This window comes from Pyrus communis, chromosome 7 (genome assembly GCF_963583255.1).
Source record: "Pyrus communis chromosome 7, drPyrComm1.1, whole genome shotgun sequence".
Taxonomy (NCBI): Eukaryota; Viridiplantae; Streptophyta; class Magnoliopsida; order Rosales; family Rosaceae; genus Pyrus; species Pyrus communis.
Genome location: NC_084809.1, coordinates 2,292,665 through 2,316,472, shown reverse-complemented (window position 1 = coordinate 2,316,472; position 23,808 = coordinate 2,292,665). Strand labels below are relative to the sequence as shown.

General features: G+C 37.8%; 3 protein-coding genes, 1 long non-coding RNA gene and 1 other non-coding gene across 9 annotated transcripts; 2 read left to right on the top strand and 3 right to left on the bottom strand.

Moving 5' to 3' along the window:
• Positions 1 to 3,138: 3,138 nt before the first annotated feature.
• Positions 3,139 to 3,211, bottom strand: TRNAA-AGC (transfer RNA alanine (anticodon AGC)). The gene has a single exon. It is a non-coding gene; the product is annotated as a tRNA-Ala (tRNA).
• Positions 3,212 to 3,252: 41 nt separating this feature from the next.
• On the top strand, positions 3,253 to 6,623 carry LOC137739508 (uncharacterized). The gene is made up of 10 exons (XM_068479101.1): positions 3,253 to 3,591; positions 3,677 to 3,738; positions 3,841 to 3,984; positions 4,113 to 4,223; positions 4,316 to 4,511; positions 5,016 to 5,074; positions 5,180 to 5,232; positions 5,318 to 5,540; positions 5,582 to 5,690; positions 5,779 to 6,623. Exons 1-10 carry the CDS (start codon positions 3,339 to 3,341, stop codon positions 6,036 to 6,038), a joined length of 1,470 nt encoding a protein of 489 aa, XP_068335202.1. The 5' UTR covers positions 3,253 to 3,338; the 3' UTR covers positions 6,039 to 6,623.
• Positions 6,624 to 6,688: 65 nt separating this feature from the next.
• On the bottom strand, positions 6,689 to 10,810 carry LOC137739507 (uncharacterized). Its single transcript, XR_011069094.1, has 7 exons — positions 10,724 to 10,810; positions 9,529 to 9,640; positions 8,961 to 9,024; positions 8,748 to 8,851; positions 8,254 to 8,357; positions 7,687 to 7,771; positions 6,689 to 6,896 (listed from the first exon to the last, which is right to left on the bottom strand). It is a non-coding gene; the product is annotated as an uncharacterized lncRNA (long non-coding RNA).
• A 383-nt stretch (positions 10,811 to 11,193) lies between these two features.
• Positions 11,194 to 13,326, top strand: LOC137739506 (thioredoxin H2-like). The gene is made up of 3 exons (XM_068479099.1): positions 11,194 to 11,378; positions 11,516 to 11,638; positions 12,855 to 13,326. Exons 1-3 carry the CDS (start codon positions 11,256 to 11,258, stop codon positions 12,987 to 12,989), a joined length of 381 nt encoding a protein of 126 aa, XP_068335200.1. The 5' UTR covers positions 11,194 to 11,255; the 3' UTR covers positions 12,990 to 13,326.
• A 211-nt stretch (positions 13,327 to 13,537) lies between these two features.
• On the bottom strand, positions 13,538 to 23,440 carry LOC137739504 (inositol hexakisphosphate and diphosphoinositol-pentakisphosphate kinase VIP1-like). Of its 5 annotated transcripts, none has more exons than XM_068479094.1 (30): positions 23,038 to 23,440; positions 22,875 to 22,934; positions 22,611 to 22,657; positions 22,184 to 22,267; positions 21,995 to 22,058; positions 21,688 to 21,841; positions 21,354 to 21,424; positions 20,868 to 20,972; positions 20,465 to 20,557; positions 20,008 to 20,082; positions 19,723 to 19,808; positions 19,417 to 19,623; positions 19,240 to 19,339; positions 19,081 to 19,151; positions 18,785 to 18,866; positions 18,117 to 18,275; positions 17,946 to 17,988; positions 17,648 to 17,730; positions 17,410 to 17,472; positions 17,237 to 17,311; positions 16,989 to 17,108; positions 16,553 to 16,794; positions 16,178 to 16,222; positions 15,729 to 15,795; positions 15,504 to 15,575; positions 14,975 to 15,282; positions 14,828 to 14,885; positions 14,581 to 14,748; positions 14,187 to 14,261; positions 13,538 to 14,023 (listed from the first exon to the last, which is right to left on the bottom strand). In XM_068479094.1, the coding sequence occupies exons 1-30, from the start codon at positions 23,122 to 23,124 to the stop codon at positions 13,760 to 13,762; spliced, it is 3,228 nt and encodes a 1,075-aa protein (XP_068335195.1). In that variant the 5' UTR covers positions 23,125 to 23,440; the 3' UTR covers positions 13,538 to 13,759. The 5 variants fall into 5 exon arrangements, with proteins under 5 accessions (XP_068335195.1, XP_068335196.1, XP_068335199.1 ...); XM_068479095.1 differs by having other exon boundaries at positions 23,056 to 23,440; XM_068479098.1 differs by lacking the exon at positions 22,611 to 22,657 and having other exon boundaries at positions 23,056 to 23,127.
• Positions 23,441 to 23,808: the final 368 nt, after the last annotated feature.

Here is a 23,808-nt window from a genome sequence, read left to right as displayed (position 1 = left end):
ATTCAACGACCCATGTTATCCGGTCAGTAGGATCCTGAGGCAATGCCTCGGAGAGGATCCAATTCCCTACTTGAAACATGTAGAAAGGTTTGCATTTATATGCTCCAAACAGACAAGTGAACAAGTACACTTTTATTCACCGGAGGATGACACTAATTAAAACACAGAAAATTTTGCACTAACTTTCCCCAACATACAAGTGAACAACAAGAAGTACCGGAGAATTGGGGTCATCGGGCAGCAAGGGTTAAGCGCGGTGTCTCCGTTCTGATATTTGGGGTCTGAAAAATCAAACATTGGAATCAGACACCATTCACATTCTCATTAGTGACAGATGCATCCGGAGCAAAAAGTAGAAAACCCAAAGCAGATAACAAGCATATGAAATACCTCATCAGCCGTGTACTCGGTTTCCGTCCTGCCCTCCATCTCAACTGTTGCTCCGTTCCAAGTAAAAACCTTCAACAACCAAAACCCACAACACAAATGCGATTCAAAATCTTTAACAATCAAAACCCACAACGCAAATTCTATTAAAAATATGTAAATTTGGGAAAAGAGCTAGGGGAAGAAGGCGGCTTGCAGCAAATTTGAGCCTGGGCGCGAAGGTGAGCCAGAAATCAGGGGGGAGCTCCCTGCCGAAGATCTCAGAGGTGCCGCTGAGCAGGCGGAACTTGAGAGGAGCGTCGTAGCCGACTTCGATCCTGAGCTCGCTCTCTCGGTCCAGTTTCACCTGCCTGTCGACCGCCGTGCGCCATCTTCTTCTGCTAGCTTGGCTCTCGGTGCCCCTGTTGGGGTTTTATGCAGGACAGAGTGCAAAATTGGCGCTTTGTATTCAATTGGGATTCGAGGGGTTTTAAAAGAGTGTTCGTTTGGGGTTTCGATGAGTAAAAGAGTGCAATAAGACACCGGAGGAATTCCGTTGGAAATTTTAAGAGTGAACATCATCCCCGAATCTCTTCTATTAGAGTCATTAAATCAAGTGATCTGAATTTTTGAAATTTGATTCAATTAAAGGGCTTCTGTTTTTAGCCATGAATCAAATTTCAAGAGTTCAGATCACTTAATTTAATGGCTTTGGTGGAAAAGATTTGAAGATGACCTTTTCCCAACTCTATTTAATAGGAAGTACTCTGATCCACCGACTACCTTATTCATTTTTTTTTTTATTGAACTACTTTATTTATTATTCTTTTTTATAAAAAAATATTAGAGGATGAGCGGATGGTTTCATCATGGCTGTGCATTTTATCAACGATCAAAACCACTCATAGAGGCAGTTTCAACCTTTCTTTAGTATTATCGTGTGATTCACCAATGTCAGGAATCAAACCCAGAACGTGACGTGTGGAATACGGGCCTGAAGTTTGTTCCTGACTACGGGTCATCTCGTGTTGGTTACTTGTTTATTATTATTATTGAAATTTCATAATATATATAGTGGATAGATACAAATCTTATAATTTAAACTCGTTTGGGTGTGTTTTTGCTCACAACTTTTAAGTGGTGGTAATGTTCACACCTTATTTATCACTGTTAAATGAGTTTAAATTTTGAAACTTGTGTCTATCCTACATAAATCTCAAAATTTAAACACATCTAGATTAAATATAGTCATGAGCATCACCATAACTTGATGATGATGAGTTGTTGGCCTGGCTCTACAAAAACTTGACATGGTATCAGAACGTGCATTTTATGATAAACTTTCACACCAACTATCATATTGTTGTGCATATAATAATATCGATGTGATTAGTAGTTGAACTTCATGAAAACCTTTGGCCCATCTTGTAATTCTAGGCAACTTCGCAGATGGATTCACGAGACAATCCATGGGACCTTGACTTTCTAGGCTCCTTCTTGTTCTCTTTCGAAGAAAGTTGAAGGGCAATTCCCACTTCACCTTTCCAACTCCTCGGCGCTTCGTGACAACTTCAGGGTAAATTCTACGCACCTTCCATACGTGGGTTCGCTTAAATAACCACAAACCCCCCAACTCGAACCTCACTCGATCGAAAACTTGAACCCAAAAACTTACAGAGAACTGCAAATATGTTGCCAACCGATGCTCCCCAAAAACCCCCACAAATTACTCAAAGACCGGACTTCATCGGCCACTTTGCTTACTTCAACCTCACAATCTGCTACCTCACCACTATGTACCGGGCGTACCAGGCCGGCGACTACCCGGTCCTCGCTTTCGTCATTTTTGTCTACGTGGCCTACTGGGGTTTGGACAAGTGTCAGCAGGTGTACAGTCGGCTGCCACGTGGCGAGAAGTCGTTGAAGAAGGAGGTGTTGAGATTCACCTATTGTGTGTTGACAAGTGGCATTTTGTTTGGGTTTGCTTATCAGTTTGGGACGTTTATGCCCTTGCCTGTGGTGGTGATGATGTATTTTGTTGCCGTTGCTACCAGTTTGCTGCTCTTCTATGTCTACTACTTCAAAGATGACCAAAACGGGCGTTATGAAAAGATTAACGACAACTCGGAAAATGTTTAATTCTTTTATTAATAGCAAAATATATGAGTAATAATGCGTAATTTGCTAGTACGAAATTATGAAGTTTCTGTAATTTTGGACTCATTATGTTGTTCGACTGAATTTGTTTACTTTGAGTCGTCGTATTATTGAGTGCTTGTACTTCTGCCATTCGAATTCAATTAAAATGATTAAATCCTTATGCTATAACCATTTGAGCTACATCTATCATGGTTTTTCCTTTCTTTTAAACAAATAAAACTTCAATTAACTAATGGAGACAATTGCAAAACAAATTTTATTACATGTAGTGGTTAATCATAGTGGACATGGTTCGACTTGGATTGGTTTTGCAGTTTTACTTCCCAGATTGAAACTAACTCAGTATTAAGCGATGCGGATAATTTGATCCCTGATAACTAAAACAAAAGAAGAAATAACCAAACTAAACCACTATTATGTAGATTAATTCCATACGATTTGACCGTTTATGTCTAAACAAATAATTAACCTTTAAGTGATCAGATGGTTATTACGAGTTTCTACATATTTGTTGACTTAGATGTCAAATTTCTCCGATGTCACCCAAAAAGAAAATAGACCCAAATACAAATGGGGTCAATTGAAAATTTTGAGGGAAATAAGAAAGAAAAATGGAGAAGTGGGGTATCGATCCCCATACCTCTCGCATGCTAAGCGAGCGCTCTACCATCTGAGCTACATCCCCATGTCAGATATGCACCGTCTGATTTTATATATCCTATTGTGGTGACTGGCGGGTCTCTCCAAGTTCTTCGGTTCACCTGGTCACTTGCACGCCTTTCCCTGCAGAGAGCGACCGGCGGTGTTCCAAAATGTTGAGACGATTCCTGCTACGAGCTTCCGCCGCTCGCCGCCGTCTTCCCAACGCCCACTTTCCTCCACCATGCTCAGCTCCTTTAGTTCCCAACCGTTCTGTTTCGTCAACATCTTATTATTCTTCTTCTTCTTCTTCCCAAATCCCAGACAGTCCTTTCGCCGAACAGTTGGAGGACAACCTCGACCAAACCGCCACTCAACCCACCACCTCCATCGCCGTCGACCGCTCCGGCCTATGCAACCCACCCGGTAACCGCCACCAATCCGTAATTTGCATTCACTAATGGTTTTTCTCATTAGTTTCTTAACTTTTTCTAATTAATTGTTGCGGCAGAGCATTCCCATGAACCCACTTCGGCCTCTGAGCTCGTCAAGCACCTCAAGGGAATCATCAAAGTTTGTTTTTTCTTTTATTTTCTCCATTATTTTGATATGGGTTACAGTAAATGTTGCAATTTGAGTGACAACGTGGTTGTGAATGTGGGTTTTTTTTATCAGTTCCGCGGCGGCCCAATCTCCGTTGCTGAGTATATGGAGGAAGTTCTGACAAATCCGAAAGCCGGATTCTACATGAATCGAGATGTGTTTGGAGCTGGAGGTGATTTTATAACCTCCCCTGAAGTGAGCCAGATGTTTGGGGAGGTAAATTCATTGTTGTTGGATTGTTAATTACTCGATAATTTTTCATCGAATTCAATTGGGATTTTCTTTAGGAATTGGATTGTTGAATAGAAAATGAGTTGTTGTTTGCTCTGCTTGTTTGAATTTAGATGGTTGGTGTTTGGGCAATGTCTCTGTGGGAGCAAATGGGACAGCCTGATAAAGTGAACCTAGTCGAGCTAGGTCCGGGAAGAGGAACTCTCATGGCCGACCTTCTTCGTGTATGTACAGGCTCTGCTCATTTGAACTTCTTTATTGTTAATGCTGTACAAATGGAAAAACAGTAACGAAATTTAGTTTCTTTGTTGCCTAGGGTGCATCAAAATTTAAGAACTGCACCGAATCATTGCACGTACACATGGTAGAATGCAGTCCTGCGTTGCAGAAACTTCAGTACCAGAAGCTGGAATGTGCAAACAAAGAGGTTTCGGATGGCAAAAGGACTGTAAGCGCGTTGGCTAAAACTCCTGTATCTTGGCATGCCACATTGGAAGACGTTCCTACAGGATGTATGTAGTTATGTTCTTATCGTATTCCAAGGAAGACAAACTTATTTGTTCGTACGTGCACTGGAATGGAATGAAAAGACCTCTAGGTTGCATGTACTAGCAGTTGAATGACATGACCTCTAGTTTTTCTTTCTGCAACTTCTTGTTTGCAGATAGTTTAGTTTTGTATTCGTAAGTGATGCTTTTTTATTTTACTTCGGATAAGACGATATCAGGAGAAGGAAATAGCATGCTTACTAGATTCTCATAGCATTGGTGGATGCATTATGTAACACTTAACTGGACATCGATTTACATGCATCTTGCTGGATATAGTATTGCCGAAGATAATTAGTACGTTCTTTAGTTTATAAAAATCAGTCCCTTGTTATGATTAAGCCATTATAGCTCTTCCAGTTGTTGTGCAATATAATTAGTATTGTATCTTAACACTTGGAAGCGTGAATGTGACAGCTTGTTTTCTTCCCCATGAACTGACTGTAGCTTTCTTGATTATCGTTTCAGTGCCATCTATCATCGTAGCCCACGAGTTTTATGATGCTTTACCAGTTCATCAATTTCAGGTTTGTGTGGTCCATTTCTGATCTATATCACCAAATCCAAATGCTCGCTCTATGAATATTGTTTCATTCTCTTAAGGATTTCTTAATCTTTTTTGTTTTCTGCAGAAAGCTGCTCGTGGCCGGTCTGAGAAAATGATTGATGTTGCTGAAGATTCAACGTAAGGATGTAAAATAGATTCTCTCTCTTTTGCAGATGCTTTAACAAAGGAGTTGTGTTATTTGATGCTCATAAATATTGTTTAGGTTTCGTTTTGTTCTGTCTTCACAGCCTACACCAGCGACTCTTTATCTTGCAAAACGCTGCAAATGGGCTGGAAATGAAGAAATAGCAAAGCTTCAACATATCGAGGTTTGCCCCAAAGCAATGGAGTCGACTCAAACTATGGCTGAAAGAATAGCTTCCGACGGAGGTGGAGCTCTTATAATTGACTATGGCCTCAATGGAGTAGTATCAGATAGTCTGCAGGTCTGTTGCTTTTACTTTTGCAGTACTTCAATTTGTTGCAGGCCATTCGGAAACATAAATTTGTCAACATTCTGGATGATCCTGGCTCTGCTGATCTTAGTGCATATGTTGATTTTGCTTCCATCAGGCACTCCGCTGAGGAAATTTTAGGTACGCCGTCTCATTAGTCTTTCTTTAAGTATTATATTTCCATGAATTGGGTTCAAGAACAGGTTGAGGATGCTTAGTATCTCTGCAGGAGAGATTTCTGTCCATGGCCCGATTACTCAGTCTCAGTTCCTTGGTTCTCTTGGGATAAATTTCCGAGCGGAAGCATTGACACAAAACTGTACAGAAGAACAATTCGAGTCTCTAAGGAACGGATACTGGCAACTGGTTGGCGAAGGTGAGGCCCCCTTCTGGGAGGGGCCTGATGAAAAAGCGCCCATCGGAATGGGCACTCGGTATTTGGCAATGGCCATTGTGAACAAGAGACAAGGAGTTCCTGTTCCATTTTAGTGAAACCCGAAAAAATAGTAGCATTTGGATGAGATTTGTTGCATGTACACTAGTTGGGGTTCTGTCATATTTTTGCAAATTAAATTGCTTTGATGTTCTAAATAATAAATAGATTGAACGAGAAAATATGCCCGCGCGTTGCTGCGGGAATCTGTTGTTTCAGGTGTAATCGGATGAATAAAACACATTTAAGTTGAATAAATCCAACACAATTATCAACAAAGAGTTTTTTTTATGTACATTCAAATGAGTTGGCATATAAACACATTGTACAATGAGTGGGAAGAAACTGAACGTCTTTGATTAGAAAGAGATGGTTTCCAAAAAAGTTATGTTTCCTTAAGAAACAGAAGAAACATTAGTTCACACAAAATTTTAGTTACCAAATCCAAAAAAAAAACAAAAATGTGACTCTCTATATGGCTTTCTTACTACTCAAAAATATCCCTTAGTTAAAGCATGCCACACATCATCACATTGCTATTATATGAAGTATATTCCTCAGTGGCAAGTAATATACTCTCCTTAGCATGACCTCTCAATCCCCTATATCTTCCTAGAATCGTACAACAACCCATAAATACAGTGCCCCTTTAAAATCCAAGCATACATTAAAAAATCAACAAATCACTATTTGCTTGTCAACAGTTGTTACTCTCATCGTCTTTTGAGAGAGATAGTTACAAAGGTTAAGATTACAATGGGGAAGAGTTAAGAATCCCTCTAAAATACTAAAGAAAAACATACCTACAACGGAGTAAACAACTGTTTGTCTCCATAGCAGTTTCTCAGAGCATTTATGCTGTCAGAAAGATAGTGCTCCACTCCAGAAGGATGGACAAATTTACCAGATGGAGACTGACCCAAAGAAAACATAATTAAAAGCTAGCATCTGACGAACAATTAAGGTGATGCAAAAGGGCAACACGTGATGTGAAATTATTATACCAAAATATCCAAGGTCTGTTAATCTAATCACCCAATAAAACAGAATAGAAATTAAGCACAACAATATCAAAATTAAAAGGAAGGAATAATATGAAACCTTGTGCATAGAACGTTCGTGAGAATGAATCACAACAATCAAGGATGGACAAATCACAAAAGTGACAATTAAAGGGCACCTAACGGACACTCCCATCTCTCTCTGCAATCGCAGAAATCCCTCAGGTTTCAGGAAGCAAATGGAAAACGAAATGCCTCTTTACCTTCACAGAAAATCCTCTCATCTCTCTCTCACACTTGTCCCATCTCTCTATCTGCAAATTGCAGAAAAGAAACCCTCAACAAATCCCTGAAATCCCTCGCCTAAATCCTCTCACATTTCTTTCCGACACCCCCTATCTCTTTCTCTCTTTGCAAAACCTAAACCAGATCTCCTAAATCCTATCTCAGACACCCGACATACAGCCAATAAGCCAAGATATTAAAGCAATGTCTACATAATACTTTGGAACAAGTTAGGCAGAGAAATCAGTTTATAATCCCTAAATACTGGAAAGAAGGAATCTTTGAAAGGGAAGCTTCCGGGTGGCATACAGAGATTTTTATTATAAGAAAAATGTAACCCTAATCCCATATTAAGCAGAGAAATCACTTCATAATCCCTAAATGCTGGAAAGAAGGAATTTTTGTAAGGGAAGCTCGCCACTGCAATCATAAGGCGTGACCAAAGACGGCTTCGGAGGCTGCAAAAAAAGGCCCAAAGAACAAAAAACCAGAGTCTCCTGAAACTGAAAACAGAACTAAATTAAACCACCACACGTAGAATCGCAGGCTACAAACTGGCATGGTTATGGTTCATCTGCTGCTACAATGACTTGGTTCATTTAGTGCCACAATCGCAGTACCAGTTTCTATTGGTAGAATTACAGTAACAGTATATAGAAACAAAGAAATTATCTTTGCATCTTGCATATCAACAATCATAAAATGCATTAACCAATAAACTAAAAAATAAAAAACAAAAACAAAAAAACGTATGCTTTCCATTCAACAGAAAAAGTCTGCATAAAGATAAATTGGAATGATAAACATACAAAATTTCACTTTTCACTTCACAGAATTTGTTTGAAATCACTAATTACCATTAGAACAACTTCATAATGAAAAAAGATTACACTAAAATTTTAGAAATTGTTGCTTACCTATCTTCAGAAGCATCTTTATGATTTCTAAACATTTTTCCAAAAGAAGTGGAAAGATGAATACAAACCTCCTCGGATGGACATGCTAATAGGATCATCCAGTTGACCATCAAATACTTCCAAAGATAATGACAGAAGTGGTGTCTCCATTACATGCTTCTCCGAGAGCCCCCTGTGAGAAAAAAGAAAAGTAAAAATCAAAACTTGCCTCTGTCAAATAGGAAAACCCTACAAACCACACAATCACAAAAATTGAATACTTTTTTTTTCTAAAATTAGGAGAGGAAAATAGAATGAGAGTGGAAAATCCTAAAAAATAAGAAAAAAAAAAAAGCCAAAATTATAGATCTTGAGAAAAAAATTACCCAAAGCTTCACTCAACACAAACATAAGGGCCAATGCGAAGGTGAGCATAGAGCCCTGCCTTCTGCATGGTCTTGAGAAACCTCACCAGATTGTACCTCCCTTTAAAATTGTACTAAAACCCAGCATAAACCCAGAAGGTGAAATTAACTACAAAACCAAATATACAAAAGTATTCGTTTCAGATCTAAATTCATACCCCTTTATACTGGCTCCAAGGTGGTTTTGTCATAGCCATGTCCAAGACAATGCACCCAAGACTCCATACATCTACAGTAAGGTTTGCACCGAGTTCTGTACAACCTGGGCAAGGAACCGAAATGAAGACTTAAGTAAAAGTAAAACCATCAAGAAGCATGCCACGAAGGAGTAAAATACAGTAAAAAAAAAATAAAAAAAATAAAAAACTCACCCTCACAAACTTATCCTGTGAAGCTCCATTTGATTGCTCTAATCTTCATTAAGAAGATTGGTACCTGTCCAGATACATTACAAACTTCATTTAATTAAAGAAAACAAAAGCCAAAAATGTAGAAATCCAACACAATTAACGTAAAGAGAAGCATATGAAATCATTAAAATAACATACTAATACTACAATGTAATCAAACAATGATTATTCGACATTAAAACTAAGCCAGAAACAAAACCCTTTGTGCATAAAGCACACATGTTGTCTTAACTATACAAACACTATTAACAACCTAAACGATAATTAACTGACAATTTAGTTCCATCAATATGATAGACATACCAAACTGTCAACAGACTAACAAAAGTAAACATAAACCTTCCCTAGAAATAGCCCAATGGTAGGATTATGTAGTCCGACTATGCTGAACCAAATAAGAAAAAAATCAAGTGATCAAAACTAATCTAGAGCTTTCTCCTCTCCCAAACACAGCAAGAATCAGAACGTGCATCGTCAATTTCAAGAAATTCACAGAAAGAGAGAAAGAAAGGAATAGAGTAGCACAAACCTCAGATCGAATGGCCTCGATCATCTGGATTCCCTCATTATCGTAGCAGAAATCGACAAAAGCATATATACAATGACATTTTATCAGCCACTGGTTGGACCACATTTATTACCTGCCATAAATGGAGAAACAATTTGGTATAAGAATCTCATTCCACAAAACTTCTTCAATCCGGGCCTAAACAACTGCAAGCTAAAAAATCTCCAAGATACATACTTTCATCCAGATCATCCACCGCCAATAACAAAACCACACCCTATATCTTCATTTAGCTAATAAGATTAAAAGAGTGAACTTATCACCCAAACAAAATAGGTAGATTAACGAATATGAGTTAAAAAGTGGAGGAAAGCAACAAAATCAATCAAACAACGAATTGTCAATACAATAAAACAACAAATATAGATATCTGAATCAAAGTTTTTATTTTTTTTTTATTTTTTATTTTTTATTTTTTTTATTTTTGTCAAATGAAGACTTAAATGTTACTCAACATTGTTTCTAATTGTAGCTTCCTCTCTACCTGTAAAAGCATGGTTGTCTTAGCCAAACATACATTTTGATCATGCATAATCAAGATGGAGACGTTATCTTCTGACAACAGAAATGGAAGTTCAAAATATTATTGAATCATCAAATGTTGAAATTACCAATCAAATACAGACAAACCACCACCAGCAACCAAAACAATTTTTTTTTTTTTTTAAATGAAATTATACACCTCTCACCCAAGCAGCAACCAGTTCTTTTGAACTGAGCGTCTGTAAAACACATGAGTACGGATATATTATAGAGAGCAACAATCACTAAATTTCTAACATCACCGGCATTCACAACATTAAGCATGTAGGGAAACTATTTCATTTCATTTTAATTTTAGGCGACACAACTGATGCAAGAAAGGGTCGACCAAGTAGCATGGCATCAAGAATAAAGGAAGATATTTAGGATGGAACAATTAAAAGTTTCTACAAATCATTAAATTTATGCTTCCATAAAATATACATGCATACTTAATTTTTCAGACAATTATACTTCACAACATAAATTGCAAGTTGGGCCTATTTGGTTGACTCAAAAGCAATTGATGGGTTAGAAAAAGCACCAAAAATTAAAAAAAAAAAATATATATATATATATATATAAAGACGAATGTTCTTATGTTGTTCTCCTCTTACATCGACAAAACACACACCTGTGGTTTAATGCTCCAATATTCAATGAGAAGGCACCAGGCAAGAAGAAGCTCAAGGCTGGAAAGAAGCTTCCAAAGAGAACAATCTATAAAGCAGACCACAAAAATTAGTTAAATATCATAAATGTAATAATACAATTAGTTAAATGTAATAATACAATTAGTTAAAAATTTAAAAAGAATGTTAACCCATTGCATTATGTTCCGACCTATCGAATCATGTTCTGACCTACCGAATCATGTTCCGGCATACCGAAAACTTTTTGCGTTGATTTGCTCGCCTCAAACGCACGCAAGACGCAACCCAGACTAAAATCCCAAGTTCTCTAAGGTCCCCGAAACTTTTCTTCGTTGACTAAGAAGGGTACAAACGACATTTCGTATTTTCCATATTCTCAAATTCACCCCTAAATTCGTTTTGTCTTATGCTATTGGTCCCTCGATGATATTTAGATGGTAACGTGACATAATTTGACATCGAGTAATCGTTGGAAGATAGAGAGAGAGAGAGAGAGAGAGAGAGAGAGAGAGAATGGGGTCGTATCTGTCACGCTATATTGACCACTCGGCAGGGGAGGAGTCCGGAGTGACGTCGTTTCACTCGTCGGAGAGATGGCAGCTTCACTTGAACGCCCATAAGGAATCCTCCCAGCTGGTACTTGCCGAAGCATGTTTTTAATTTATTTATTTTTTTAATTTTGATTGTTTGAGTGTTGAAATTAGTGAGAGATTAGGGATCTGAATTTACTGTTTTATTGCCATAATGATTTGCATAAATTGGGGAACGTGAAGCTGGTGGTCGATTTCTCGGCGTCGTGGTGCGGCCCCTGCCGGTTCATAGAGCCCGCCATCCGAGCCATGGCCGCCAAGTTCACCGACGTCCAGTTCGCCAAGATCGACGTCAACGAGCTATCTGTAAGTCCTTCCAAACTTGTGCTAATAATTGAAAGTGCTTTTATTTATAAGTGCTTTTGTGAAAGTGCTTTTATGTTAAAAGTGATGAGCTAGAAGCACATTTATTTTTGGAAGTGCTTTTATGTTAAAAAGTGATTTCTTTCATCAAGCTGAAGCACCTTCAAGTGCTATTCCAAGAATTACGACTTGGATTTTTATACAAGTGCTTCCAGTAAAAGCCCTTATGCGTACAAGTGCTTTATAGAGAAGAATTTCCAATCGGATCAAGATTTCTGCCAAACTGGTGTAGTGAAACTAAGATTTTAAAGGATTTTAAAACTGATAGATTTGATAGGATCTAGGAGAATTTAAGACTTTTACAAAATTATTCATACAGAATTTGAATGAATTTAATTTGTAGATTTTGGTGGATTATGGTGGATTGGCATATAATTTTTTATTGAAAAAAAAAAAAGAAAAATCTTTTCCCCTGCCCTACTGTACTCGATAGCCACTTTGTCTCCTTCCTTTTCGGATCCCCTTTCACATAACTACGGCTCCATCTCTTTCTCAATCGGTAGATCAACATAACTTTGGTGAGCTTTTGAGCATTACACCACCAACAAGTATCACCACTAACTGCCCTTTTGCCACAAACGTATGTTGTGGTACTTCAGTAGTGCTTATAGTACCACATACATTAAAAAATCAGAATGGCGAGATAGTAGTATTAACTAAAATCCTAGATCGATTATGTCCTTCGATGATCATACATGCCTAATTAAGGTCTAAGGGTCATAATAAGAGATTCCACCAAAGTATATGGTGATTACCTGTGTGTGGCTTGGGTTGGTAGAGATTTGAGGACTGCCCATATGGAAAAGGATTTGAAATCCTAGGAGGTGAGGTTAGACTCTTTTTAGTCTTGGTTATATATACTTCTTGCTCTCAAATCCCACAAAATCCACAACTTATTGAAATCTTCCAAAATCTTAATTTTTTTAATACACTTAGATATAGATGGATTTTAAAATCCTTTAAAATTTTTTAATTGACTACACTTAGATTTGAATGGATTCTAAAATCTTTTAATTGACTACACTAGGATTTTAAAGTCTTTTACAATACTCTCAAATCCAAGTTAGACAAAAACGGTTTTAATTGTCAGAAAACGCTTTTAGCCTTTGTACCATATTGCGTTTTGTTTCTGAACTAGGGGTTTTTTTTTGGTATGTAGGAAGTGGCGCAGGCATTCGGTGTGGAGGCAATGCCAACGTTCGTCCTGTTGAAGAAAGGGAAGGAAGTGGATCGGGTGATCGGAGCGCAAAAGGATGAGCTCGAGAAAAAGGTCGAGAAATACCGCTCTGTCTAAGATCAGAGTTTGTGTTAATTGGAAAGACCTGATATGCTATAGAAGCTTTCTTGCTAGTGTGTGCTAATGCATGTATTGTACACTATAAAGGGGAACCATATTCATATCTCCCCGAGACCCCGAGACATGGACACTCGGAGACTCGGACGGTGTATGCTTGCTGGATTGTGTCAATGTGTAGGTTCTTCAGCCTCACCACTGATTCCACAGCCCTTTCAGGGTGTGCAACCCCCTCAGCCGGCATAAACATTCATAACTATGTAATTTCGTATAATCTCGTGATGTAGAAAAATCATCAAGGTTTAAATACAATGTGTATTGTACCTGGCAATCTCAACTCGCAGTTTCGCCTCTTTAGCCATCTGATTGAGTTCTCTAGGAGTAGTGAGATCCCCCGAACATCGTGGTGTTAGGTGGTTGGCCAATTTTGAAACGTTTTAAGTCCTTAATTTACTAAAAGAATAGTTGAAGGGGTCAATTTCAACTGACGTTATAGTTCAGGTGGCCAAATGTCAGAATCAAAACAAGAAAGTAAAACCAGAGGGGGAGAGAGAAATGCAGGCTCTTTATTTCGATTTTCGACTCCCATCTCAACAACATTTATCTGTGGTTTTCAGCTGTTAGTAATTCAAATCTACTCCAGAAGTTGTCAAAATTTGACCTCGGTTGCTCCACCAACCAAAGTTCCATGTGCATCAAGACGAGCACAAGAACAACAAAGGATGTAAAAAGCAAAGAACGGGGAGGGGCGGGGCGGTAGGGGTACTATGCTACTTTCCATTAGAATTAGCATGCTTATGGAAAGGCCAGAGATTTACCAGGCGCTCGAGCACCGCTGCGCTTTTTGAGAAATAGCCTGTGAATCCTGCTGGAGTCGATGCTGGAGGAAAATCTTCTGCTGGCATAGCAAACGAGCGTATCATTTTCTCCATTTTATCTAATGTTAGATACGATCCCACTTCTTGCAACCTCTCCGGACCCATAACTGGTAGTGTGTGCTCTTGACGCAAAAACGTAGCCTTACTGTCATTTTTCTGCCAAGCACACGATAAAACACAGCTTAATTTGTTGAACAAGCAAACACAGAATCAGTTCGGTCCCCCTCACACGTTAATTGGTTTCCCTGTTTACTCATTTTTAGTAATGCGTTTTGATTCATTCGGTAAAACAGTTTTCCTATGATTTCAATTGTATTACCTCCAATGGCGATAGGTCTGCACCACGGCTAAAGGTCAGTTCCACGCGGAATTTTTGTGTGTCTTCAAGAGCTACCTGCAATTTCAGTTTCGAAAATACATTGGTCTCTGGATAAATTTCTAAGGAAAACTAATGAAAAGAACTTGAAAACTTTGAGTTTTAACGATAAGGACAAAATAAAGGGTAAAGTGAATAGTACCAGGTTTGACTTTTTAGTGTAAAAATGTGGTTTTTCGTTGAAGTGAACAGTACTGTGGGCTTTTCGTTAAAACTCCCTAATTTCTACATGCGATAATACTAATCAAGGTATCATGATACGGAGTCATGATTATACTAGTAAACGCATATGGGGTCTTATACTACTTATGACTGCGCTTGGAAACCATTTACTTACTGCTGTGTTCTCGAACATCCTCAGAACTATATAACTCATGTAGTCAAGCTCCTTAGTATTGTATAAACGCTCCAAAGCACTATGGCAAACGAGGCCATCCTCTCCTTGAAGAGACTCGTCCAGGTTACAGTAACGGAGAACATTCATGAGAGAGTGGATGTGAGATTCCTGTCATTCCAAAATTTTCATTAATTTACATGAATTATGTTCAAAGATAAAGAAAATGTACATAAAAGTATATACTTACTGATGTAAAGTACAGGCGCGTCCGCACATGCCGTTCAGGCGTTCTGACATTTGCATACCTGTCAGGGTAATGAAGAGTTTGTTAATATCAATTAGAATGATCCATAATAGAAACGATGAGCGGGGAAGCGAGGTTCTCTTATATTACTTTGGATCCAAACGATATTGGGTCTCTTTGTCATCGTCGTCATCCTGATCTATTGATATCTCGCTTGTTGTACTGGGTCTCCTCGTATCTTCGTTCTTAGCAGAAAGCTTTGGCGTATCACTTGTGCTAGATTTTCTGTCATCACTCTTAACATGAAGCTTAGGACGATGCTTCTTATCTTCCTTCTCGGTATTGGTTGACTTTGAATGTTCATCCTGATCACTCTTTGGTTCAGCAGCAACACTGATGGCTTCTTCACGAGTATTCCTCAGGTCGATCATTATCTTACCCAACAAACGACGAGCAATCTGAACGAAAAGAAAGATAATGTAGCTTATCGATAGGGAGTAAAATACAATTTGATGTGAAGCCTGGAGCGAATAAATTTTTTCTACAAAGATCAATGTACAAGAAGCAATGTACCAACCGAGAAACTCAGGAGAATGCATATAAAATATCTACTACTCTAGCTCATGATATTTCTGACGTAAAGAGTAATACGAAAGGGGCATGCTGATGGGAAGGCTACCTTTGAACCAATATTGAGTTTCTGTGTTGGATTAATGCCATACTCATTTGGGATGACTCCATCTGCAAGCAACTGCAATTACGCTACCACAGCGGAGTCAGTCTAATTTTGACGACCGACTCATTCGAAAAGGAAGGCGTGATGCTCAAGAGCAGAATATGAATAGCCCAGTAGGCACATTTTGTTATACAATAAAAGCATCTTGGCTCATGATTACGACTTTACCTGAGCAATTTTGAACAGCTCATCCAGACCTTCTAGATTGAGATGTGCGTTATGCAGGAGATCGTATCTGTCAAGTAATCACAGATCATATAAATCACATTCAGCCAACAAAAAAACTTCAGGACTATTGTAAGAAAATTGGCATCCGGTGATAAATTTTGGATTGGCATTCCCCTACTTCTGGCTTCCCATATCAAACTATATGATAAATGCATAGTCCCAGATGAGCTACGTTGGACAAGACCACGTGATAAAATACAGGAAACCACAATGAGCCTACTTCTCTATGCAGCCATTAACAAGATTCCAAATTCTCTTGTATAGTTAGATTGGACTGGAATCCAACTTAGAACTTTTACAACAATGATGCAGCAAAATAATCACACATAAGAGTAGCTAATTGCATAAATTTGGTATTATCTAAAAAGAGATGAAAACTGACAACTCACTTGCACGAGTCATAAACATCTGGAATTTGTGTTAAGTCGAATCGTCTGCCAGTAAAACCAATGTCAACAAAACTGTCAGTCTATCCATATTACACTCCTTTTCAAGAAATAAAATCTTACTTTGAGCAATCGCATCATTTTGAGCCACTATATTATTACATAAAGTACTAGGTAATTGTCAATTGAAAAGAATACAAGAGTTGAATATAAACAAATTTAAGAGTTTGATGCAAGAGTTGAAATACAAAAGATATTTCATAACTTCAAAAAAACCGTTGCATCTTTTATGCCCCGTGTGGCAAAGAATTTGAATAAATGCAACACTAATCAAATTAAAATAAATATTAAAAACAAAAAAGATGTTCTAGAACTTACTCTTTTCGTTCACTGTACAAGTCCTTTGCAAGCTTTCTCCATCGAGCATACATCAAAAGGAATCCCTCACTACCGCATGGTAATCCAGCAGCAATACGATCAACATCAATGTTAGTCTTACCAAGGGCCCTTGCTTGGTCATAAGGAAGTGTTACATCATCTGAGCTTGTCTTTGTAAGTTCCTCATTTTCATTCTTTGCTAGCAGTCGTACTTGTTCAGTGACCTTCTTAGTCAATTTTACCTATTCAACGGATACGAAACATTAAGAGAAAAAAAAAGGGGCGGTAAAGTAAGGATTATTTGGAAAGCTTTAAAACAGAACTGTTGCAATTGTCATAATTCATATAGTCTATATTAGCATGCTACTAAATGAGGAATAACAGACTTGATACGAGGACAAATAAAACTGTAGGTAAGGAAACCGAATGCAATTACCAATTTAGGTAGAAGTTCGGAAGCATCTAAAGGCAGACCACCTCCATCAGCCATCCAAGGAGGTGTTGCACTGTTATTACCCGTCTTTAAACCAGAAGTAATAATCTCATTCAACCTAGCCTGCAGGGGAAGTATGTGAAAAAGAGAATCACATGATCACATAATTGTTAAAGAAGAAGCATTCTCAATTATGGGCTCCCCCACACCGAAAACTAAAACAAATCAACCTGTGAAAATGATAGACAAACCTTTGCTTCGTCCATCTCAACACTTGCATTGTCTAGTCCATCCAACATAGAGGAGTCCTTGCTAACAAGGGAAACCTTAAGAAAGGGAATAAAATTCAGTCATGCAGCTCGACTTCCGAAAGCAGTCACAATTATGTAAAAAAAAAAAAAAAAAAAAAAAAAAAACTACAGACCAGGATTGGTGTTAGCTGCCCTTCAAGATCAAGTAGGCCTTTAGCAAAAGCAGCGGCAGACATCTGTAAACAGATATATTGTAAATAATGTAACTCATCAATGATGAAAATTTCAGGGGTTAATGACCATAACAATTAGGAAATTCACTTCATTTAAATAGAGATCAAATTTCACAAGAAGAAAAAGGGAGGAATATATAAAAACTATATAAACCCACGATCACTAATGAGACTATACCTGCACACGGCCCTCATCAGAGCTGTAGATTTTAAGATCATGACGATAGGTGCTATGGAGGCGAAGCAGGCCGGTACCTTCACCTGCAATTGTGTACAAATTTATTATGAGAAGTACCCAAAGAAAATAATTCTGAAACGAAGTAGCACTGTGAGCAACTTTGTAGAGGCAAAGCTGACGATATCTTTGGAAGAAAATAATAATAGCGAAAAATCAAAATCTTCAAGATATACGTACTCCAGTAAACAGGCATACAAGTTGATACTAACAAAAAATGAAAAAGAACTGTGACTATTACCTGGATACATATTATTCCGAAAATATCTACCCAGCTCCTCAGCCTGCAAACAAGTGAAAGAAGAAAAGAATAAAAACAAGAAGAATGAATATAACACTATGATTTTAGGACAATGAGGGCTCTTAAATTACAATCTAGGAGTCCATGAACAAAACAAAAATCAATCAATACCTGCTTCCTTCCAGCATGTGTAAGGACACCCCCATATTTAAGAACCATCAAAGCTTCAACTGGGCGTTCTTCCTCACCTTCCCCATTACTTTTTGCCACTTTAACCCACTTTAATGGCTTTAGTTGAACCTTCCTATAAATGCCAGAGAAATGGCCCCCCTTGATAAACATAAGCATGAAAACAGCACATGATTATAACCATGACGCAGTATAACAGTGTATCAAAACAATTCTGAAGTACAAGATTAAGACATTTTGGCAACTAATTAATCTTTATATGACACCGATCCAGTACAATTAGCTTCATTTAGCACATCTTTTCAGCCCGATTTTGAGTATCAGTAATTAACTCAGATGATACACTGTAAGTAATCTTATGAAAGCAATCCAGATTGTTTTATGAAACGAATGTTCAAGTACAAAAAAAGTGAGCATTCCCCTGATAGTTCGTGGAAGTGGTAGAAGTGTTAGACTAGAAGCCATTTCACTTTCTGTTGAGAATTGCATGACAAAATGAACAGATAAGCAATAAACTCATATTAGAATTATAACACATGAACCTATAAAGCGCAAAGGTAAATTCAATTTGTGATGAAAAAGAAGGAAGGAGAAATTATAACTAATTACATTGAATTACAAAAAGCAGAAATTCCAAATAAAATAGATACCTCCTCAAGCACTGCTTTAACTTGACGAAGCTTTTCAGCATGTTCAATGTCTTCTGCCTCACTATCACTTTCTCGACCTGGTCTAGACAATGTAAGGAGTCCTCATTAATTAAGAACCCTCACCAGTGCAATCATATGAGAACCAGCTAACAAAGATAATTAGGGTGTTTCCTGATATGACTTTAAACATGAATTTCAAAGAATGGGAAAAGGGGTAAAAGGTGAGTTTCACACGATTAGATCACCAATTATTTGTTAACTAAAATAGGAAGAAAATTTAATCTTAAAATAGATACCTGGTACGAGGTACTAGCATTCGTGTGGCATCTAATAAATCTTGCAATTGGACAGCACTTTTCAATTTCGTCTGCAAAATGAGAGCCAATACCAATGGTCAGTTTATACAATATTTTGACCAAAATAAATGACAAGGTCTAAAAGGCAAAATCAATCACCTCGGATCTAGGTCGTCCACCATTGTACTTAAGCATCAAGTTTAGCAGCTTTTCCTCAGTAACCTTCAGCTTTACCTTCTGTTTGGGAGTTCTATCACCACTGCCAAAGCAAAACAGAGATGAGAAGAGAAAACAAGCAAATCAACTAAGTAAAAAAACTGAGAGAAATAGACATACTGACGAATAATAGCAATAACACAACGTAGCTCCTCCGACTGCCCAAATTTGCCAATGATTCCACTTCCTTGACGAGTTAGTCCCTCAGTAGGTTGGCTTGGTTCATTGACTTTCCATGGTAATGTTGGTGGAATTGCAGAAGAAAGATGAGGGGCCTTGGCATCTAAAAGTAACTTCCTGAGCACACAAGCAGCATCATCATAATACCTGTATTGCAAAGTAACATCATTTATTTTTGTGACCACACAGGAAAAACCGGATTTAGAGCACCTTCATGATTAATCAAATCATTATAAAGAAATTTACTTGTGAGAGTTCTTTACGAAACTCCATCCATTTACGTCACAAACATAGGAGCGTCCCTCACAGCGCAAAAGGTCAAACCCACAAACCTGCAAAAAATTAGAAGAATTAAAAAGTACATCCCAAACATGTGAGATTAATGAAGCTATCAGTACGTTCACAGTATCAGAAGACAAACTTAACTACTGGCACACAAGAGAATATTAAAGCAACATCAAACCAGTTACTGCAACTAATAATTAGCCTTGTAACATCCAGACTATTTGATACCACATTTGAGTTACATACCGCTTGCCTAAATGCAATGCAGACCTCCCTTGCCATTTGCTTCTCAGTGGGTGTCAGTAAAACAGGATACCTAACCTGTCAAACGAATTAACAAGCAAACATCACTCTTTCAACCCTCATTTGGCAGTAGCAATGTATCAATTCACCCAGTATTTCCTGCTTGCAGCATTCTATCTGCTTTACCAAAAACAAACCTGGCCCAGACACCATCTACGTTAAGGATTGGTCATTACATCATTGGTTGAACCAGGCGATATAATAACTTTCATTCTAAATATGTAAAGAGAATGTCTATCAACATTGGTATTCCGAAGCAACATGGAAAAATTCACCACTGGAAATAAAGAATTAACAAGATTACAAGAAATTGGAAATCAGAAATTCAGATGAGAGAGAGAGCGAGAATAATCAGCCGAACAAGAAGAACAACCAAACATATCTTACATACAGTACTTACTTCCTTGCCATCAGGATTTCTCATGACAACACCATCAACAACAGGAGACTTCCTTGCCTCAGCATGTGCATATTCAGGTCCCACTGTATACACCTGTATTATTTGACAAGAAGAGAAAAATTATATATTAAAGACATTTAAATGTTGGAGTATACAACCAAGTTAGAAGAAAATCATGGCCTCAAACATTGAAAATTCACAGATAGAATTGTATAAGTAGTCTATTCTAAATGACATGCAACTTGAAATGTTAAGGATGCGTTAGATTAATGAGAGAGAATATAAGGATGCAAAATAGTAAGAAGAATTTTTTTTTTTCTTTTCTTTTTCTCATGATAGCAATTGACCTTATTATCATGTGAAATTAAGAATAATGAGAGGTCTCAAACCCAAACCATCCAACCTTGACATCTGTTCCTCCAGTTGGCATGAATTCCTCGTATATATAAGAGCCTTCACGTCTCACTCGTCTAACATCCGGATGGAAATCACTAGATCGGTTACCAACCTAAAATCAGACGATAAAAACATAAATGAACGATCATGGATAATAAACATAGAAATCCTACGAAGTCATAAAGAGATTAGTCTCAAACTTGATACGCTGCTAGCCACGTGTAACATTTACATATCCGTACTACTTTTGTTTTTTATGTTCAAGGTCAAGGTCAACCAAAAATTCAACCTGGCGACAATAATTTGGTTTGTGTGCAAGAAGAAATAAACAAGAAGCCCAGAGCAAATCAACTACCTAACAGCTATAAGACTTCAGTAAACTTTCTTGTACATGTATTACCTTGCTTTCAAATATTTTTCATATCACACATCCAAACATACAGAAGACACAAACTCTCATTTTGAGCTAACAAATAAGCAGTTAAAACCTCACCTTCCGAAACAATTCCTTCATTCCTCCACCTGCCGAACTGGGATAATATATCATTATACTATGATCATCCCCTTCATAGAAGCAGAAGACAAGAGTCAATAACATTATTCTTAATATATAACCCAAAAGCAATAACAGGTGCAAAACAAAAAGTTTACAAAAGAAGCAATAATGGATTCTCCTAATGTTTTAGCTGTTGAGTATTGACTAGGTTTAGAATTTAGCGAAAACAACGTTCAAACAGAAGCATACAAATTTTACCAGCCATAATATAATGAAAATAAATCATATTAAGATAAAACAACTTATTCATAAATGTTGGAAATAAGTTGACCTTCAACAGGCTTCTCTACAAATGGCTTCCAGAAACGCTGACCATGAACCTCAACAAAATCTTCTTCCTCAATAAAATAGTCCAGCTCTTGATAAGGTACTTCTCTATTTACAAGGGCATATCTGGGAACAGAGACTCCGTGCATTTCAAGATGCTTCAATCCACCAAAGTAACATATTAGTTACTGACATTCTACTTTTATAACCATAAATATTCGAAACACTAAGTTCATGCATAAAAATACATTTAAAAGGTGTATGGAGGGGGATAATGGAAAACCTTAATAAGACGAAATTCATAACCATACCTCATAAACCTTCCTTCGGTCATGGAGAAGGTGTTGCGGCTCCAACTCATTTACTAGAAAAGGCCTGGATAAAAAATAAAAAAAATAAAAAAAAAACCAGATAGTTAGAGAATAAACAGCCGTCCTTTAGTCCAAATATAACAGAATGGATGAATCAAATAGAACCTGTACATAAACAACAGAGCTTACTTCCTTAAAGCAGCATATGCCTCGGCCTTTTCCAGAGGATAGCCGGAGGAATGAAAGGCAATCAAGCAGTCACAAATTGGCCAGCTGACATACAGTAACAGTGAAAATAAATTAATCACCTAAAATTTATGTATTGCAACAGCCACCAAGTTAATGAAACTAGAAACTATCACCATAACCGAACACGAACATTTCAAGCTGTTTCAATCACTTCTCAAATTAAAATTATGACCATTACATATATGGTGATGCTATCCACATACCCCCTCCCAATTTCCGGCTGTTGGATTGAATGAATTGACGAAGATCAAAGGACAGAAATTAACAAGGGGTGTGTGAGAGGTAAAAATGAGTGTGTAGATAGCACCACCCTCCGTATAATGTGCGAAAACACATACTATTATGATAATCAAATACGAAAAAATACCTTTCAATTGGATCTTCAAGAATGACTCTATCCCTAAAATGTATGATCTACGAGAACATTTCACAACAAGACATGTATAAGATTATGGCATAAAATCGACACTGCGTATATATTTGCACAATAAAACGATCAACAACACAACACTTCCTAAAACTTTTTCGATACGTAAACATAATAATCATCCGTAAAAATGGATAATTAGATCGAACTCGCAAACAAGAACAATTTCGACACGAAAATTCAATGAGAAAACAAAATCAGCACCTCAAATTCGCCAAACGCTTGCAGCCGTTCGAGAATCTGCCCCATGGGCGCCGAAAACACCTGCAGAAAACGAACAAGTTCATAGTATACATACATTGTTCAATATACATACATGATTGCTTTCGAAGCGTACACAAAAGTGAGCAAAAAGGAAAAGATGAACCTCGGGGCCGCATTTCACCTTCTTTTCCATCACACAAACTCCAATCTTTATCTTCTCTCCGGTTTCTCTCTCCTGCTCCTCCTCCATCTCTCTCTCTCTCTCTCTCTCTAAGTCTTCACTCCCACAGCTCAAATCCGAAGCAGAACAACGAAAGCTCGTCACCGCCGTTCGACCACAGAAAGCCGCTATATATGCACGAATACGTGTACGTATACGTCTATGTCTAGGTGCATGCCAGGAGTGTGGAGATCACCACATGTGCAAATAAGGCAGAGTTTTAACTCGGAGCTCCGACTCAGTTGAGCGAGTCACGAGGTGCTTTAACGGCCAGATGATTGGAGAGTTTTTTCCTGAACAAATAAAAAAAAGGAAAAAAAAAGAGGAAATATTATAAGGGATGCGTTTGGAGATGGACATTCTTGGGATCTGGAATATGCAGTCAAAAGGCGGAATTAGGACGTGGAAAGGTTGATGTGTAGCTTTTCATGTCCTTATCCGACTCACGGAGCGTTCATGTTCTTGTGCTACTCTTACCGCTACTCTCAAGTTAGCGGAGAAAGTAACCTACCCTAGCGATAAAACCAATTATGCGTTGTTATGTGTTTAATCGATGTTATGGTAACAATTTTTTAAATTAATTACGTATTGCAGCGAGAAAAGATAAAACAAACCCCCGCAATCCTAACATATCAAGTGCAACAGGGGCAACAACTAAAATCCATTACGAAGTATTGTTGAGAAAAAATAGAATATAACAATGCATGATTAACG